We start from the raw sequence: 18,784 nt of genomic DNA on the forward strand, positions 1-18,784 counted from the left end.
TCCTGTAGTAGGATGGGGTATATCTAGAACCAATCTAGGAGCAATCATTCCGAAGAGGCAGTGCTCGAGGTGTCGGCCACAGAGCCACCCTCCGGGTATTCTTGCTCAGGTGCCTTGGCGGCGACCGAAGCCTTCATTGAGACCCTCATGGCCTCAGATGAGGATATCGGCTGAGTGGGCACAGTGTTCGGGATGGTAGGAACGTCCAGAGGCGTTGGCTCAGGGACACTAGTCTTACCAACCCGATAACTGGTCTTTGAATCGGTAGGCGACATGCCTGCCTTCTCAGATCCGCTAGGCTTCATCTTCAACCGGCCTTGTTCAAGGGCGCGGAGGACGTTGCCGATATCTTGCGGATCGATGGATCGGAGTTTGCTCATAGCATCGTCCGAAACATCAGAGAACGGGTTCCATCCTAGCTTGTCCATCTCTTCCCCGGAGGTTGAAGACTTCGAGGCTATAGATGGACCGGTAATCAGTCGGTGGAGGAAGGTGTCCGACACGCTGGGACGGCGTGGGATCTTCACCGGCTTAGACTTGGAGCTCGTGCTTGTCGAGGTGACTTCGTCTTGTTGACGCTTCAAAGGACGAGCAATGGGGACGTGACCCGTGGGGCCATCGCCCACTTCATTTCGAATTTTATAGTATATTAAACCAAGAGTGGCAGCTAGGGCCTGGTGAGCAGCTTCGGGGAAGTGGCGAACAGCTTCCTCGCGGGTCATGTGGTTTGACCCGTCACTTGAACTGCTGGAGTCACTGTCATCGGCAAAAAGGTCGGTGGCATTCATCCGACACCAGTCCTGGTAACCACCCAGCTGGTAGAACTCAGCCAGTTCAACCAATCGATGAACTATACAGATCATGGTTAGAATGGAGAAGGGGACATATCTATACTTTTTAAACGCTTACCTCGACTGCGTTTCTTCAGGCACCAAAACCTCCACACGGTACGCGGGAAGTACTTGGGCCATTCGAGGGGAACCATCATCAAGGATGACGGGGACAGGGTTGATGGGAGCATGAATAGTGTGTGCCAGCGAGTTGAAACGAACCCGTTCGGAATGTCGCATTCGAGATTCCATCGAGTCCATACGCATGTGGAGACTCGTTTCCATCGCGTGCATTTGGCGGGTAAGTTTATGTTCGAGAGTGAGAAGATCCGTACGAAGCTGGTTGGCAGTAGACTGGAGCTTGCTGATATCAATTCGGGAAGCACAAACATCCGATTTCATCTGCTCAGCATCGATCTGAAGCTGCTCCACGCTCTTCTGCAACCGATCAACATCTCCACGCAGGAACACGGTCTCGGTACCGGACTGGCCGATACTAGACTTGAGTTGGAAGATGCTTGTCTTGATCTGGTCAACATCTGAGCGAAGAGCCACCACATTCAGATCGATACGATGAGAGATGATGCGGTGGTTCTCAAATTCACGGCGAATGTGCTCATCCTCGCGGTTGCGGCGGTCGACGTAACCATCCTTGGTTAGGACGTTGGAGCGCAGCTCGAGCACACGCGAGTCCAGTTGATTCATGCGGTCATGGAGGTGGGTGAGAGATAGTTCGTTTCGAGGCGGTGTGGTTTCGCGTCGAACAGATAGGCGAGGACTTGACATGGAGAGAGAGGTGCTGGAGGTACAGGAGAGACTCCTTTCCAGAGTGGTCATGGAGGACATTTCGAAAAATTCGGCAGAATGCGGCGGTCTATATGAACATGGTAAATGATGGTGATGATGCTGGTGGTGATGGTGTTCGCGAGAGCGATTCTCTAGATAGTGCAATCGTCCATTGTGCCGGATGTGTGGTGGGTGGATGATTCTGGGGGGGGGCGAGCAGTAGAAAAGGGCGGACGACAAAGAGAAGGGGGGTCGCACACAGCCTTTTGGGACCGTCAGCCGGTCGGGTCGGATTGCCTGCCACGCATCATTACTCACCCACCATCGCCCCCCAACTTCTGATTTAAAAGAATTTGATTTGTTCATCGACTTGACTCATAATATCTACCCTTTATTTTCAATTTTTCTCATTATTTTCAAGCAAGTCAAAGGTAGAAAACCACAATGAGGATAAAATACAGATTGTGACCAACACCATACAGCAGCCCTGCGCATGGCTTGGCGTGCAGTAGTGCGACGCATAGCCCGTAAAAGGCATTTCTGGTGGGGCGCCTCACCATTTGATTGGTGATCATCGGCCGTCCAGTGGTCGCCACCGCCGGCCGATTGGTGCACTACGACCATCTTAGCGCAGCGGCTTGCAGGACACGATGCGAGGGCCGGGCGCATCCGGCACAATGATGACACCACCGTATCCGTATTACCTTCAACCATACCCCGAGGAACCATAGCCCATCAATGATAAAAATAGACAGCATAATCAATAGTTTTCAAGTATGAGTATTGGTTCTAGGATAAGATGAAATTTTAAATTGAAACCAAAAATATACTCCATTAATGAATCAACCCAAAGTCTACCATGATCAATACTTAGGCGCTGTTAGTCACATTGAGTCACGGGGTCTTGATTGCATCGCAGCCTGACCCAATCCGGAAATCATGATGCCCTAACTCGACGGACTACTGAATAGTCATCCGATCTCACAACGTGGACACTGTCTGTTTGATGGAGATAACTCATTGTATTTTGGATACAAGATAGCGTACTCCCCTCACATCTCGATTATATTTTACAATATTCACACAGGGTTATGCTTCTAGATATACAAGCAGCTTTGAACTCACCTCGATCCTACCTAGGATGCTACTAGTATCAGATAGAGTAGCTACTGGATAAATGCACTACCCATAGATCTTGAACTGAGAGCGAAGAAGCCCGGTAATGTCTAATGCACCCTAGAGGGTAGTCCGCCTTGGCTGGCACTTCGAGATCGCAACTTCCTCGCCATCAATCGCCAGCGTAACTGCCCCAACTCAAGCAAAAAATGAACGTGAAGTGACTTGAAGTGATGGGAAAGCTTCAAAGATGCTCCACCCCCACCCTTGTCAATCTTTCACTTTCCATTGTGTTCATGCCCAACTGATTCACCATGAAGTCAGGCAGTCTTTCATCAGGCATACTGCCGCTTGCCTCACTCACACTCCTCTTGTACAGCACACTCGTCTTGTCCAACCCAGACCCTCTCATAAACACCACATCAACCCATCGTTCTAACAAGGTACTTCATGATTGCGATTGCTTCACCGTCTCTGGTCCAGATCCGGGCTACTATCAGCACTACAAAGTCTGGGACTTCCGCGAGGTCTCGTTCGATAGACGCATCGATCCCATACCACCACCTGATGTCGATGATGAAGATGACGAAGAGTTCACAGACGATGATACTGAGTCTTTTCCCCACGAGGGAGGTAATCAGTCTATGTGGTTCTTCGAAACGGGCTTCGACAAGGATTGGATGAGCCAGCAATGGGACCGCCCAGGCAACTCTAAAGCCCCAGTGGACATGATCAACTCCAAGCGAAACGTCTTCTTCACCAGAAACTACGAGCTGGAGGATCCTCACGCAACATATCTCGTTCTCCGTACCACCCGCCACGAGCACTTTACTTCCACCGCAGAAATCGAGACCCGAGTTCGCAACATCTACCGCTGCTCCCTCCGCGTAAGACTTCGCATCTTGCCAGCATGTATCTCGGTGGCATCGCCATCCAATATATCAAACGACAGCTCCTGGCAACCTTCCATTCCAGTCCTGAACAATATATCGGGGACGGTTGCCAACAGCACCACCGCGCTCTCAGGGGATAGACCTCATCCCGGAGCCTGCGTCGGCATCTTCACATACCATGCACAGAATTGTGAGTCGGATATTGAAATCTTAACCAGCGATCCCTCCTACCGCGTCCGGTACGCAAACCAACCCGACTACGACCCTGTCACCGACGAAATGATCCCCGGCGCAAGCACAGTCGCAGACCTACCAGTCCCCTGGACCCGGTGGTCTACTCATCGGCTCGATTGGCTCTCGAGTGCCTCACGCTGGTGGGTCGACGACAACATCCAAGACTCCAAAACATACCGTGTCCCAAATCTTCAAAGCAGGCTGGTCATCAACCTCTGGAGTGACGGCGGCGTCTGGACCGGCGACATGGCGCTGGGTGACAGCATTTTCCTCGGAATCGAATATATCGAACTAGCATATAACCGGTCCTCGGATGGGTCGAGGGGAATCGATATCCCGCCCTCGCAGCGACATGGTGGACATCAGAAGTCGAATGATAAAGTATCTATCTCGGATATCGAGGAACTCGAAGAAGAATCGTGGGAGCCGGATACGGATTTGGTCACTGGGAGTGCGAAGAAGAAGAAAAAGAAGAAGTGCAAGAAGGGTCGCAAGGGGGATAAGTGTAGGAAGAAGCTCCCTAGGCCCAGGCCCAGGCCCAAGAACCCGTCACATCATGGTCCAATGGAGCCGCCTTGTCGACGCGCTTGTTATATCGATGGCGATAACTTCAGACACGATGTTTTCGGTTAAGGTGCTTATCTTTACCTATCTTCAAGTTCTGTCTCTTTTCCAATGAGAGATGCCCTAGTGCGTTGGAAATTGTATTCTTATAGACCAGTTGAACCCTTGAAATACCGAATTCGGGTCTTTAGTTCGTTAAAAAAAAGGTGCTTTGTATTTCTCTTTTCTTGGAGTCCTATGTGACCAGTCGGTAGTGTTTGTGCCGCGAGCGTAGAAAGGATCTAGATAGAAAAACGAAGCGGAATGACTTAAGAATAGAGTGAAGGGGAACCAGGCAGTGGCTTGCAGGATTGTGGGGGGAAATATGAAAAAAAAGGCCAATGAAGGCGCCGTTTGCACCTCTTGGACCGTCAACAACATGGGGTATCATTTAAATTCATTCAAAGCATCAAAAGTCAATGAAAAGGAGTAAAGGGAAGAAACAGCCGAACCAAACCCATGACCGTCCGATCCTGTCTTTTCTAATTCGCCATGCGCGCCGAAGTATGTTTTAAGTGGAAGCCATAAACGCCAGACACAAGGTCTTGATGAAGGGTTAAAAGGGAGCTAGCTGCCTTTGGTCGAAGGCAGTCCCCTTTTATGAGTATTTTGGGATGGGGAATGATTGGGGTTGAGGTGATCTGGCAGACTGTTCAAAGTAGAGTGTTCCCCATCTTATCGACGGGACAGAAGTCCCCATGCAGACCACCGTTCATGAGTTCCGCGACAATCTTCTGCCGCAGATTTTTAGTGTCGTTAGGCCCAAAGGCGGTTGGTTCGATTTCAAGCGCAATGGCCTTTGCGTTTGTGAGGAGGAATACACCGCAATCACTACCATTATCTTGCTGGGAAGATTTGGATGGGATAACGTTCCACTCATCGTCGTCATATTTGGCGCCGAGTTCTCCACGGAGCCATTCCTTGATGTTTTTGACTTGTCTCGCGCCTTGGCGACCCATCCGATCGAGTGAGTCGAAATATTCGATCGCACGGTCTGCTGGTCGCACAACTAGGAGAGTCCAATGTGATGACTCATGGACCGGAATGAACACTGTCTGTACATCCAAAAGACCTTCGCCGCCGATTTTGGCACGGTTCGCCCAGCGCCGGACGCCTTGGTACCCTTTATCTCGCAGCGTAGTATAGAAGAATGTGTTAAACGCGTGGAAGCGCGGCCGTTCGTTTCCGGTATTACCGGTTGATTGGCGAAGGTATTGAACGAGAACTGTTAAGTAGGAGTTTATGATCTCGTCATTGAGCCATGATAATGTCTTGAGACAGGTTGCAATATCCCTGGGGTATAGTTCGTCTCCAGATGGAATTCTTGCAACTGCACAACCTGATGAGCTTCTCATGGCGTCGGAGACTCGATTTAACCACTCAAAGGAAAGTTGGCGCACTGCTGGTCCTTGTGGTATGATTCGGTGGGGTCGGAGTTGATCTCGCTCTAATGCTCTCCGTTCCTTTTCGTGCGCTTCCCATTGCGATGAGTAGATTGACGCGATACGATTTGGTGGTAATGGTTTCCTCTCTCGGGCGAATAATTGAACCGCTGAGACTGGCCTTCCGAATGGCAGCCTTTCATATGCCATCGACCGCCGCATCCAGGGGTCATCAATATCCACGTCATCTTGGAGAGATGGCCTGGGAATCGCTTTTGCGGGGGCAGAGGTTGGCGGTTCGACACGTTTCGGTGGTGGCGTAAAGCTTGGTCGCGCTGGATGTAAATGAGACCCCAGTGGTGTGTGTAGGGCTGGGAGGTTTCTGGGAGTTTCTAATCCCAGCCGTTCCAGTCGTTCCGTTGGAATATCATCGTCGGATGGAGTACTCAGCCGTTGCGGTTGTGGCAGATGCCCCGAGGGTAATACTGACGGCGATGAAGGGAATGCCCCTGGCATCCATGAACTGGCATCTTCGACATTGCGCGTATCTGATGCGGCGGCAGTTAGTATTCGCGATGCGAGCAGTTCTTCCAGTGTTCTTGTCGATACCTCTTAAATCTTGGGCTAGCTGTTGTGAGCTAGTCCCTTCGCTAGTATCATCGGTTGCTGTTGGGGAGCCAGCATCGAAGACTGGATTCGATTTATCTCGCCATGGGAGGAACTTTTTGAGCGTTGTGGAGAGCCACATATTGCGTGTTCTGTAAACTGGGGTAGGTGAACTGGATGACGAGGTTCACTAGGTGAGGCGCGCGGGTGGGTGGGTGGAAACAGGGGTGGTTAAGATGAATGAATCGGATAGTTGAGAGAATCGAGATATGAGATTGGAAGACAAGAACAAGCAGCAGCGCCCATCATTGAGAGGGACAGCTCAGCGAGTTGGTCCTTGTCGCGGAAGTTGAAGAACGACGGAGCGCGACCTCCATTCCCCATAATGCAGCATTATGTCAGCAACTTTTTGGCGATCATGGGTCCTGCAGCCACGCGTGATGAAATACCTTTAGTGCCCTTACTACCACGAAAAAAAAAAAAGTTTGGTATGCTATTTTTGTATTTTATTTTATTTTACAAGGTTCTCTCATTCCAATTCGTCGATTGATTTTAATACAGCTATGAAGGCATAAGGAGACAAGATCGCGGTCACATATGTACATGCGTCAGTCCGAACTACATCTGTCTCCGAAGGGCGCGCTCCCAGCACAGCCCGCTGAACTGGAACGGACCCAGCAAGCTCAAGTACTCGCGAGGAAAAATAGTGATTCATGCCATGAAATTAATTCGGGACGCCGAGCCCACACAACTCGAATACGGGGGGCGCGGTATTGATCACGACCCAGGGGATTCCTATATTACACGATTAGAGCGAGAAATTGAACAATGATAGTCAGCTGCACATACCTGCATATACAACCAGCTTGGTCACAACCTCCACATCATATCGCACACGAGGCTTTTTAATCTGGGAGAAGACCTCCTTCTCATCCGTTCGGGACGTATTGAACTCGGGGGTGGGAGTGGCGACGATCGGGGAATATTGGCATCCTCCTCCACAGCGGCCGAACCGGGGCTACCCCTGCCCATCATTCCCTCGTACTGATCCAGCTTGGAAGTCTTCCTAGCTAGAAGATGAGTTCCATTGGGTTTAACATCCGAATCCGCAGGAGATTCACGGCTGCCGGATAAGCTTTCACGTCGGCGCTTCTCCCGATATGCCAAAGTCTCATATGCATCGGCTTCGGACTGTGGACCGATAGAGATGGCGCGACGTCGAGGGTGTCGAATTGTGGTGATGATGGACGGGATATCGGAGAAGTTGGGAAGGACATCGTTGTCTTTCAGATTGGATGGAACCGTTGTATAGCGGCTACGCATTAGGGTTAGAATCTGCGTATATGGATGGATATCATAATACTGAGTACTCACGAGGCAGTGGTGAAAAATCGCCGAGGTAGGAGGAGACCGAGTTTCTCCAAGCTGCGAAAGATAGGCGGAAGAATGCGAAGCAAGGTGGGCTTTGTGATCTCTCTCCAAGCAAAAACACACAAAACTCCAACAACCAGGCGAAGCGCTGTCTTGGCGATTCCAATAGTCTCGAAGTCGTAAGGAATAGTACCAGGTAGGGGTTCATCCCAGGCAAGGCTAGACCCAGTGAAATACCAGGATCCCACGTCCACGCCAAGCGTAACGCCGGCAAAAGCGACGCTGTCATCATAACAAGGACAATCATCCACCGGCTCCGGGTGAATGCGAACAAGAACCAGAATTACTATCGGGATGACGAGAATCTCCTTCAGGTTTGCCGAGAGGAGATAGTCATCGAATGCGGGGCCCAGGCTAAACTGCGCCAGGCCAATCAATACGCCCAAAATGCAGCCCACGACAACGTCCAACATCCCATGCATACCACAATATAATCGGCCCAGAACGATCGATGTGAGGTACAGATATGTAACAATCTGAAGGATCAAGCTCGTTTGTGGGTTCACAGTCGACTCGGGGGAGTTAAGAAGTAAGACGGCGTAAACTGCCACCGAGACAGCATTGGTTGAATGTGTCGAAGGGAATCCGTATTCGAGAGCAGCAGATCCAGAATGAGTGATGCGCTGGAGGGGTGGCGAGAGTGGCCGGGGAAGACATAGCAAGTCTTTGATGAAGCCGCTGAAGAAAACACCGGCGGCCAGGATGTGTACAAGTCTGCGCGGAAGTATATCAGTAAACCATGATTGACCTTCCAAATATGCTCAATGACCCCCAGCGACAACCTACCCACGACCCAAGCTAGTATGGCCACACCAGAAGAGGAAGGGCAAGAAGACCATGAAAAACGTGTGGGTACCGAGGTTCGCGGTAAACGCAAAGTACGAGTCTAGTGTCGGCGTGCGAACTTTCTCCTGCGCCCAAGCCAGATAAGGAGTCTCATATCGAATTAATGGTAGTAGCTTCTGTCGAGGCCAGTAGCGCCAGAGGGGTAGTCGGCTTGAATCTATCGCGAGTCGCAAGCAGAGCTTAGATTAGCGAAGATCGTAGCGGGGTGGGGGTTGAAGACCAGGAGCTAGTATGGGGAATTCGCGTAAGGCCGCTGGAAGAACTAACAGTGGTTAAGACTCTTGAGCCCAGCATCGGGCTGGTCCTTTATGGGGTTGCCCATCGTGTGCTATCGATCCGGGGTGCGATTGGAGGGTCCTCCATATATGGACAGGCCGGTGCCTGCCGCTCGATTCGGAAAGTTGAAACTCAGCAGGAGAACATAAGGAGCGGTTGAAAGTTGGATTGTGAGATGAATATAGGATGGGCTTAGGATGTGATCGAGGGTCGAGGGTCGAGAGTCGAGGACTCGGAAAGATAAATCGAAGATCGGGGAATCCCAGCTGGAGACTCGCGGCCGCGGCTCTTGGCCCCTGACGTGCCATGTGTGTGTGTGCTTAGTCATGCCCGTTGAGGCGATGGTAATGAACCATGGGGGAATGTGGATGTATGCTTAATTATGACTATTTGGACAGAATGGGATTTAAGAAATAGATTGGTTCAAGTTTTGATTGACTATTTTATGATGGTAAGTTCAAGTTCAATTGCGTGGTTGAGACTCAACCTGAATTGGTGGTGAAGATGTCTAGGATATAGATACATGTCTGTACCGGGTAGACAATGTAGATTTTCAAGTTGGTACAGGCACCTGGGCAGTAGTATTAGAGTACTAGGACTGGTTATGTAGTGAGCACCACTGCTTGTAATACTCTATAATCGATCACAAAACGCCTTCCAAGGTTCAAGTTGAAAGAAAAATATAGTAATGCCATCCATGTGGTGGTACCTTACACGCATTTGCTTAAACGGTAGCACCTCAACATCCCAACCACCGGGAAACAATACTCTCCGCTTCCAAGGCACCATCTAGTACTTTCCAATACCCCTCACTACTAGTACTATATCGCTTAGAATCACTCATCATCAGCCCCACCAATCTTGGTGAAGTATATCATATCACATGACACGGCCGCCCCGAGGCAAAGAGAGCGATCCGGTTTCCTGGAGAGCTGAACGGTGGGGATGTTGGGGAGGGGCATTATGTGGACATTTAGTGGAGGCCAGACGAAAAAAGAAACCTGATCGGAGGCAGAGATCGAATCAAATTGAAACTGACAGGCATAAGACTGGCAAATCGAAGGCCGCTCCGCCCTGGCGTCATCGAGGGACGGCCGTTGCTATGGCAGCCGACGACTTCCAACAGGTAAACACGGGTCTCGCCCGGACGATTTGACCCTCCCAGCTTGGACGTCGATCAAGATCTAAAATCGATACACCACCCTGCTCTTCTTTCTTTTTCATCTCCCAATCTCATTCTCCCCAAAGACACCTCACATCCATCCAACCCCCACCACCAACGAACTTCAGCCGGTTGCCGTCATACTCGACCACGACCCGCAACCCGCATTACTACGACAAGAACAAGAACAAGGGGGTTCCATTCCAACCTGCCATCCACATCATGAGCTCCATGTATGACGACCAGTACCATGCGGCTTCGCGACGCCGCTCGATTGCAACTCCTCCTCCATTATCCATGTCCCCTCATCACAGCCGTACCCGCAGCCACAGCGTGCGAGTGAGCAACGGCACCGCCAGCACCCACACGAGCTTCTCCAGTGCTCAAATGTCCGAAGCCACAAATATCACCCAGCCACCATCCTACTCAAAAAAGTTTGTCGTCGTCGGCGATGGCGGCTGCGGCAAGACTTGCCTATTGATCAGTTACTCGCAAGGCTACTTCCCAGAGGTAAGTTCCCTATACTTTTCTTATACTTCCCATCCATGGTTGAGGCGCGGGGCGATGTACTAAGACTAGTGCAGAAATATGTCCCCACTGTGTTCGAAAATTATATCACCCAGACCACCCATCGACAGTCAGGGAAGACTGTCGAGTTAGCATTGTGGGATACGGCCGGCCAGGAGGAGTATGACCGTCTTCGTCCACTGTCCTATCCCGAAACCGATCTTCTATTTGTGTGCTTTGCCGTCGACTGCCCTGCGTCGCTGGAAAATGTTGTAGACAAGGTGAGCCATCAACAATTTTCTTCTATCTCGTGCGTGATTTCAATTCTCTAATAATACGACCAGTGGTACCCCGAGGTTTTGCATTTCTGCCCGACAACCCCTATTATTTTGGTAGGCCTCAAGTCAGATCTCCGTGGCAAGCGAACCTGCATTGAACTCCTCAAAACGCAAGGCCTGACTCCCATCACACCGGAGCAGGGCCGTGGCGTAGCTCAGCGCATGGGCGCGACCTATGTGGAGTGCAGTAGTAAGGAGATGCGCGGCGTGGACGAAGTCTTTGCCAAGGCAGTAGACACCGTTATCAACATCGAGGAGCAAGGCTACACAGCTCAAAAATCGTCGCATAGCCGCACAAATAGCAAGCCTTCCACCGGCGGGGGTCGACCGGGAAAAAGGATCAAGAAGCGAAGCTGCAAGATCTTGTAAAATAATGCCATCCCATCTCGCCTTTTCCTCCATTCATGACCGACCCTTTCTTCATTCCCTTCTCTCACACCCCCCTCGTCCGATATGATAAAGCCTGGTTGCTTCATCGGCCGTGCTTGTTTCCTGCTTAGTGGATGTGCCGGGTCACCGCGCCACAAGCTGGATAAAGCTGGACATGAACTGCAAAAAATTTCCTTCCCTTGGTGTCGGGGGACGCTGCGCGCTCTCGACCGATCTGTTTCTCTAACGGCGGCTTCCTGAACTTTCTCCATCCTTGCTTTGTTGATCGATGACTTGTTTGCCTTTTCTTTTCCCTTTCTCCCATTCTGTGTATTTTCATCTCATGACCCTTGTTTCTTTTCTCCTGTTGGCTCTCATGACCTGGGTCTTTGCCCTTTGTTGGCATGCATGGGACTGGTGTTCTCGCTTATGTTACTTGATACGAATTTAGCAATACAGCCTTTGCATTTCATACTGAGTTACTTCTCGTAGGCACGCGTGTATGTTCGTAGAATATCCGTAGATTTACTCTTCTTAACTGATATATTGCTATGTGAAATGGTATCTTAAGTAAAACGTAATCAACACCAACGCCAAAAGACGATCAAATCCAGTCAACTTTTACCAAAGCTCTCACTGATTGACCATCGACTCTCCTTCATCTTCTTCATGCTTAGGTTGTCCGCCGGAGTTACCGTGTCCGGCGCTCTCTCCGCTAACCTTTCGTTTCCCTTGGCCGGCTTCCTCAAGCTCCTCCTCCTGCCGGCCCATAAAGTTCTCGAATTGCGACCAGAGGGCTTCCACAGAGCCAAACTCATTACCGACCTGAAGGAGTTAGCGATTGAATTTAATGCGACCTTCCATAGTGAAGATGAGGCGCGAGACATACTGTGATGATGCTCTCGAGATTTCGGTTCAACCGATTCATGTTCTGGAGGACCTGCTCCATACCCTAGCCCCAGAATTAGAATTCAACTCAAGCAGCGAAGAGAATTGACAGCTTCGGCGGAAGACCTGCACTCACCACCGCAATTTCCCGAACCAATTCCTCGCGTTGTTGCTCAAAGACCGTTGGGGACGTGCTGCGTCTGCCGCCGGGGGTTTCAGAGATCCAGGCCATGGTGTAGCTCTAAAACAAAAAAAGATTTCAATGAATTGTACGACGCAGGCGAGTTCTTAACCGGCAGTGAAGGTCACGGTAGATTGTTCAACAGGAGAATGGTGATGCAAGGTAGGCTGTGTGAGGGGCCGGGTTGCGTGGCGGACGTCGGGCAACGGGGGATGAGGTCTCTTCAATAAGACTGAGCTGGAAATGCGGACCGAAAATGAGCTGTGTAGTGTCGGTTCACGTTGGCGCTCGCTCTGCAGCTGCTGTGTCCTGCTTGAGGTTTGTCTTTGCTGGAATGTTTTGGGAGAAGTTGTGGTGGGGCATTGGGTATCTGATAAGAGACCCGATTGGTGACGTGTTTGGGTGCCGCGGGTTTGCGGCGTGGGGAGAGCATCCTTTTCTTCAGCCAAAGCAAACAAACACCTAATTTCTGCGAGCTTTTGCTAGCATAATGACTCGATCTCAGCCCCGAGGACTATAAAGCGGTCCTTCCAAGGTTCCAATGAGGCTGGGCTTTTTTCCGTCCTCAACTCACATCTGAACCACCGCAACATCCTAAGTCGACCCATCATGTCGCTACTTCGAAAGCCGATGAAGCAATACCCTTGGCTTCCATGGTCCATTCGTAACATCTATGACTGGCTCCATTACTCTGAGCCCACCTGGGGCTACACAATCTACCGGACGACCTACACTCCCCAATCCAATGCCGCTTTCCCGCGTATGGTCGACCTCACCACGAAGTACATGAAGAACGGATTCTACGGGGAACACGAATCTTCCCTTCGCGAAAGATCCAATGCAAATGAGTTCAAGATCACTCCCTGGGATGAAATGTGGCCCAATTACCAGCCACGGGTCATTGAAGATGCTTCCCAGTTCGACGGAGCATCGATCGACCAGCTCCGCGAGCATTTCAGGGCTGACGCAATTGAGCGTGGTGTGCTCGATGTATTTCCTGGGTATCGTATGTTCATTGTCATTGACGAAGAAAGTTTTCAAACGTTACAAAACGCTCCCCTTCCAGAGAACTCGAAATACGAAGAGAAGAGACGTCATTATGTGAAACTCATCGAGGCGTTGGAGGTAGATCCATATGAGGATTTTCCAGGGTGGATGAAGTGTTCCCTGTCCTCGTTGTTCGAGGTGTGGTCGGATATGCAGGACACGGCTTATATGAAGGACAGTTATTCGATGAGACCCGACGGTACTGATGTTTTGTGAATTTTTCATGTCATGTGGGACTTGAATACTGCACTACTTCCATGATACCATGGATGACGCCTATATCTCTCTCTAGCACCGGTTGTGGCTCTAGGTGGTGAGCCGGGCAATATCGAACTTCCACAACCTGTTCACCACTGCAGTCGAGGGATCTGGCTCTGGGGGTATAGTTGCCGTTCGTATTCCCCTATTTTAGATGCTTATCTTTTCAATTTTCCAATACCCCTGTATGCTGTGCCATGTTCAAAGCTACTAGAGAGAAACCTCATAATGTTACTTTTGAAGTCTTATTCTGCATATTCGATCGCTGCACCACTTAGAGCAGGGATTTACTACAGTTTGAATCCTTGATAATTGAGTCCTAGGAAAAAAGATATCTCAATTGAACCAGCAAGAGTATCGCCTAGCTGTTGTGCCTCGGCCCGGGACGCTCAGTAATCTACGTTCACTAATCTACGTTCAGTCATCTAAATTATTGGTCTTGGCAATCCCATACCGAAACTTGAACCTGTTAACTTTTGACTGTATATATGTACAAACTGTACCTAAATGAGGGGAAATTCACATTCAAGTTTTTCCGAGGCCCGGGGTAGATTGTTTGATTCGGTTAAAAAGTCAGTTATATCTTTAAATATCAATTTTCCGCAAACTCATATTTCATATTCTTCTGCAAGCTTCAACATCCTTTTAAGTGATTGGGAAGAATCAATCCATACCCGCAAGATGGTTGGCGGTACTCGAACTGTCGCTCTTCCTGCTACCTACGTCAACGCACCTGATAGCCCTATTCGCATTTCTAATTCCCCGGAATCGGCATGTGGAGTGACACCTATCCAGGTCGTAACCTTAAATAGACCCGACAAACTAAATGCAATTACAAGGGGCATGATCGATGCTCTTATTACGTTCTTTTCGACCGTCGATGTTGATGATCGGGTCAAAGTCGTCATCCTAACAGGCGCAGGCAGAGTATTTAGCGCCGGAATTGACCTAAATGGGGACTTCAGCCAGGCGAAAAACAAATTGCGACCTAGTGAGATGCGTGATCCAGGAGGCACACTGGCGCTTTCCATGTTCAATTGTACCAAGCCCGTTATAGTGGCGTACAATGGCCTCTCCGTCGGCATCGGAATGACGTCCACTCTAGCGGCGGCGATTCGGTAAAGGCCTATCATCATCCTCATCACTTTCTCCTTATAATTTCAAAAAAAAACTAACTCAGATCCAGTATTGCACCACGTAATGCAGAATTTGGGTTCCCCCTTTTTCAAGAATTGGCCTTACAATGGAGTCGTCCAGTTCCTTTTTCCTCCCGCGTATGGTTGGATATAGCAATGCCACATACTTACTAGCGACTGGACAACGATATCCCGCACACTCGCATGTCCTCCACGGCATTTTCGCGGAGCTTCTTCCGGAGCCTAAGGATGTTTTCCCCGTGCACTTGAACTTGCCCAAGACATTCTGTCTAACGTTAGCACCGTGGCAGTTCATGTAAATCGGCAGCTCATTTGGCGGAACCCTGGTTCTGCGGAGGGCGCACATCTGGTGGACAGCCCTCTCCTTTATGACATGTTTGGTGGAAGGTAAAATTCCCTCGCAATATAGTATATGGTCCTCATGATCATGACCTTTACTGACTTACTCAGGGACCATCTTGAATTCAAAAAGTCTTTCTTTGAGAAACGTCAGCCAGAATTTACAGATGAATTATCAAAGGATGCGCCTCGAACATACCCTTGGTGGAGCGAGCTGTCGGTGGAGACTAGATCAACGGCTCACAGGCCCCCCTAGCAGTAAGATCTGAGTAGCTAACCTCGGAATGCTCAACGGCAAATATCACAATTGAATAATCAAGGTTGCAGCTTATCTCTAAGTATCATACATAGGTTTCTAGATGTCTAGACCCCAAACTGAAATATAATTTGAGACCTGGCATTTTATACAATTCATCAGACCCCTTCTTGCCATTCATTTAGCAGCCCCAAAGCTTTCTTTGTTTGACCATGATCCGGGCCAAATGCTTGTAAGGCAGTCTTCCAGCATTCCTCTATGACTTCGCGAGCTTCATCGAGCCTCCCATTTGATTTCATAACCAAAGCCAGCTTTTCCTTGTAAAGAAATGTGTCCGAATGAGTTGGCCCCAATTCTGCGTTCATACCGACTGTGACCTCTCGTAGAAGAAACTCGGAGGCTTCTGTTTGTCTCTTCTTTTCGTATATTCTCGCAAGCTGGCTCTTCACAAAAAAGTGAAGTGCTGATTTCTGCCTTCTTTTCTATCCAGGCGATCCAGAATGTCCCTCACCATCATCTCAGCCTTGTCAAGCTGTCCCTGTCTTTGGTATAAGTTGGCGAGGCCACCTTTGCAACGCAATTCAAGCTCATCGTTTCCACTGTGGTGCATTGTATCCAGAATCTGAGTGAACACCGTCTCGGCCTTTTCTAGGTTCCCCCAGGAACTGTAAATTACCCCAAGATCATGTTTGACGGATAGAGTTTCTGGGTCGTCAGCACCATGAGATTTGGATCTGAGATTCAAAACTTCTTCTGCAATCGTTTCGGCTTCTTCATACCGACCCATTTCCAGGTACAATATGGCCAGATTGATCTTCGTTTTCACGGTCTGAGAATGCTCAGAGCCTACCCCGGCCTCTAAAACCTTCAGTACTGATGCATACACGAGCTCGGCTTCTTCATTTCTGCCCTTCAGGCGATGCGCAAGGGCCAATGAATATCAAAGATATACTCATCAAGCGCTAGCTCATGAAGGTTCTCTTGACGGATCTGGTCCCAGAATCCATCTGAATCCGAGTCTGAATCTGTTCCTGTGTCATCTTGATCCTCCCTTTGCTCTAATCTATCAATTTTCGAGTTGGAAAAAGCTAGGCTTCATTAGAAAAAAAAGGATAGAACAGGACCATATAGAACCTACCGCTCTGTATCGAGCCAGAGAGATCATTCAGGTGTGATGTAACCTCCTGATGCATTTCCGGCGCTTCTCTCAGACGATGATCCAGGGAGAGCCTATCCGTTTGCTTTCGATGGGCGCCGTAATTACCAGCCCAGATCCTGAACCGACCGAGATCCTCTTGAACTTTATGTTGTACACTTGGAGTGTCTCCATCCTCTGGTAACACGTCTATCAAGAGACAGAAATCACGAAAACAGCGAGCAACGAGCGACGATACGGATGGGACCCGCCCATCTGCTTAGGTTAAAGTCGCAGATAATTCTGGTTGAGATGCCATCCAGATGTCTGTTGTGAGCTTGTCGCTTTCTTGAAGAAATAGACTTATATTGGCAGTCAATCCCATAAAAAAGCTTTCTGGGAAATCTTTACTCACACTGAGATGCCTAGAAGTAGGGCTCACCCAGGAGGCTCATGGACGACACTAGTACCAGACCCAGAGGCAATATATCACCGGTATTGTAATACTCTGGATCAGGCCTACTTCCCTTTTGGGCCTAGTGCGATCCTCGCAGCCTAGCTGCGAGGCCTTACCTACTGTTTTTATCTCTTCTCCACACTTAGTATCGCGTATTCAATGTACTTGTTTCTCGCAATAGGCCTCTATTACATGATACTAAGTGTTATTTCATCATTTTAAACCCTCTTTTATCCTGACTGGGCTATTTTAACGCGTTCCGACGTATCGTAACCAATAGCAGGACTTATCTCTTACCTTTCGTCTGAGTAAGTATATCTTTCTAAAAGCACTACTGACAGCAAGAGTACTCTGAACCTCAAACTAACTAAACTGTCTAAACTAACGAGATGTCTTAAGCTAGAGAAGAACCTAGTATTAATTATACTAATTAAAAGTTAGATTTAAATACTAAGATATAATCTAGATTACTAGTAAGTCCTGTTATATCAGATTCTAGCTTTAGTTGCTTGACTAAATCCTATAAAGAAGCTAATATAATTAACTTTAAAATAAACAGCAGATATTCTAGATTATCTAGCCTAGATTTACCAGAGTAAACTACTATAGATAGTTATATACCAGAGTATCTTATAGAGAAGGAGAAGCTGCTGCTAGCTCCTACTATAATAAAGATTACTAGAAAGATGAAAAAGGGAAAAAAAAGCCCGAGCCTCTATCAAGCCTGCTGATAATACTTCCGTTGAATAATAAGAGTAGTTCAGTCGTATTCTTGTTTTACACCAAAATAGCTTTTCTGTTCTTTTATCTTTAAAATCTTATTATTAAGTAGGATTAGCGTTAATATAATTCATACTACGGTTATTAGCTTCGCTTATTTTCTATTTATTACTATATCTTTTTATTATCTTATTAGGAGATTCATACTATCACCTGTATAGTCTATTATGCTAGCTTCAACCTACACAGAAGCACCCTTCTACCTAACTCTTAGAATAGGATATAATTACAGGTAATAGACTCAGATTTGTCTTTGCTTCTAAGAGATTCTCTTGGTTATCGCAACTAGTATATATTGGTATAGTCGATATTCTAACACTGGTTTTCGTGGCCGAGAACTGAATGACAATCAAGCCTAAGTATGACCAGCGCTCTTAGTCAGCCTCCTAGCCAGATTATGTCGACCGCCGCAAGGACCCGGCTGTATCTGGTATTCTATCATTTCTGCCCCGACGGCTGCGGAGACCATTGACCCGCTTCTGAATTGCCTTCTCCCTTTGCCCGATATCGTTGCATTGTATTCTGGGCTCTGTGAGTATCTGGACATCACATGAATTCTTCAAATAGAGGGTGTCACCGAACTTACCCTCCTTCAAAAGGGAAGCCATATTCTCACGCTCTATCCTGGTTGTCTGCTCAAAATCGGACAGCCTTATGGGCTCGGGACAGGAATGTGGGTGGAGGTGAGCGGAGATGATTATTTGGCTCTCTGTGTCGTTAGTAGTGCTCTGAGGATCCATCGTTCCCTCGCCACTAGACTTCAATCTAGTTCGAGCGGACTAGGACAGAGTTTGCGGGTAGAAGAAGGGGTTCCTTCGGTACCAAGCAGTCGGAGACGGGACTTGGGTTTCCTCGGCGTATCAATCTGAGCTTTTGCTTGGCGAAGCTCCACTTTGGACCCTTAACT

At 48.8% G+C, this 18,784-nt stretch overlaps 9 protein-coding genes across 9 annotated transcripts; 4 read left to right on the plus strand and 5 right to left on the minus strand.

Annotated features, from left to right (window-relative positions):
- Nucleotides 1-44: 44 nt before the first annotated feature.
- Nucleotides 45-1,676, minus strand: N7509_006035 (uncharacterized protein; the record flags this gene model as incomplete). The annotated part of the gene is made up of 2 exons (XM_056630672.1): nucleotides 45-888; nucleotides 910-1,676. 2 exons carry the CDS (start codon nucleotides 1,674-1,676, stop codon nucleotides 45-47), a joined length of 1,611 nt encoding a protein of 536 aa, XP_056489974.1.
- A 1,370-nt stretch (nucleotides 1,677-3,046) lies between these two features.
- On the plus strand, nucleotides 3,047-4,492 carry N7509_006036 (glycoside hydrolase family 16 protein; the record flags this gene model as incomplete). Its single annotated transcript, XM_056630673.1, has 1 exon — nucleotides 3,047-4,492. The coding sequence occupies one exon, from the start codon at nucleotides 3,047-3,049 to the stop codon at nucleotides 4,490-4,492; it is 1,446 nt and encodes a 481-aa protein (XP_056489975.1).
- A 623-nt stretch (nucleotides 4,493-5,115) lies between these two features.
- On the minus strand, nucleotides 5,116-6,592 carry N7509_006037 (SUMO protease ULP1; the record flags this gene model as incomplete). The annotated part of the gene is made up of 2 exons (XM_056630674.1): nucleotides 5,116-6,392; nucleotides 6,454-6,592. 2 exons carry the CDS (start codon nucleotides 6,590-6,592, stop codon nucleotides 5,116-5,118), a joined length of 1,416 nt encoding a protein of 471 aa, XP_056489976.1.
- A 582-nt stretch (nucleotides 6,593-7,174) lies between these two features.
- N7509_006038 (phosphatase PAP2 family protein) lies at nucleotides 7,175-9,049 on the minus strand (the record flags this gene model as incomplete). The annotated part of the gene is given in 6 exon segments (XM_056630675.1): nucleotides 7,175-7,245; nucleotides 7,300-7,446; nucleotides 7,464-7,765; nucleotides 7,825-8,595; nucleotides 8,668-8,884; nucleotides 8,995-9,049. 6 exon segments carry the CDS (start codon nucleotides 9,047-9,049, stop codon nucleotides 7,175-7,177), a joined length of 1,563 nt encoding a protein of 520 aa, XP_056489977.1.
- Nucleotides 9,050-10,387: 1,338 nt separating this feature from the next.
- Nucleotides 10,388-11,379, plus strand: N7509_006039 (Rho4-like protein; the record flags this gene model as incomplete). The annotated part of the gene is made up of 3 exons (XM_056630676.1): nucleotides 10,388-10,675; nucleotides 10,750-10,953; nucleotides 11,017-11,379. 3 exons carry the CDS (start codon nucleotides 10,388-10,390, stop codon nucleotides 11,377-11,379), a joined length of 855 nt encoding a protein of 284 aa, XP_056489978.1.
- Nucleotides 11,380-12,012: 633 nt separating this feature from the next.
- N7509_006040 (DASH complex subunit DAD1) lies at nucleotides 12,013-12,499 on the minus strand (the record flags this gene model as incomplete). Its single annotated transcript, XM_056630677.1, has 3 exons — nucleotides 12,013-12,204; nucleotides 12,269-12,331; nucleotides 12,404-12,499. 3 exons carry the CDS (start codon nucleotides 12,497-12,499, stop codon nucleotides 12,013-12,015), a joined length of 351 nt encoding a protein of 116 aa, XP_056489979.1.
- A 558-nt stretch (nucleotides 12,500-13,057) lies between these two features.
- On the plus strand, nucleotides 13,058-13,711 carry N7509_006041 (uncharacterized protein; the record flags this gene model as incomplete). Its single annotated transcript, XM_056630678.1, has 1 exon — nucleotides 13,058-13,711. One exon carries the CDS (start codon nucleotides 13,058-13,060, stop codon nucleotides 13,709-13,711), a length of 654 nt encoding a protein of 217 aa, XP_056489980.1.
- Nucleotides 13,712-14,434: 723 nt separating this feature from the next.
- On the plus strand, nucleotides 14,435-14,875 carry N7509_006042 (uncharacterized protein; the record flags this gene model as incomplete). Its single annotated transcript, XM_056630679.1, has 1 exon — nucleotides 14,435-14,875. One exon carries the CDS (start codon nucleotides 14,435-14,437, stop codon nucleotides 14,873-14,875), a length of 441 nt encoding a protein of 146 aa, XP_056489981.1.
- Nucleotides 14,876-15,663: 788 nt separating this feature from the next.
- On the minus strand, nucleotides 15,664-16,292 carry N7509_006043 (uncharacterized protein; the record flags this gene model as incomplete). Its single annotated transcript, XM_056630680.1, has 2 exons — nucleotides 15,664-15,948; nucleotides 16,017-16,292. The coding sequence occupies 2 exons, from the start codon at nucleotides 16,290-16,292 to the stop codon at nucleotides 15,664-15,666; spliced, it is 561 nt and encodes a 186-aa protein (XP_056489982.1).
- Nucleotides 16,293-18,784: the final 2,492 nt, after the last annotated feature.

This window comes from Penicillium cosmopolitanum, assembly GCF_028827165.1.
Source record: "Penicillium cosmopolitanum strain IBT 29677 chromosome Unknown utg000006l:49.0-5199605.0:1.0-5204138.0, whole genome shotgun sequence".
In the NCBI taxonomy this organism is placed as follows: Eukaryota; Fungi; Ascomycota; class Eurotiomycetes; order Eurotiales; family Aspergillaceae; genus Penicillium; species Penicillium cosmopolitanum.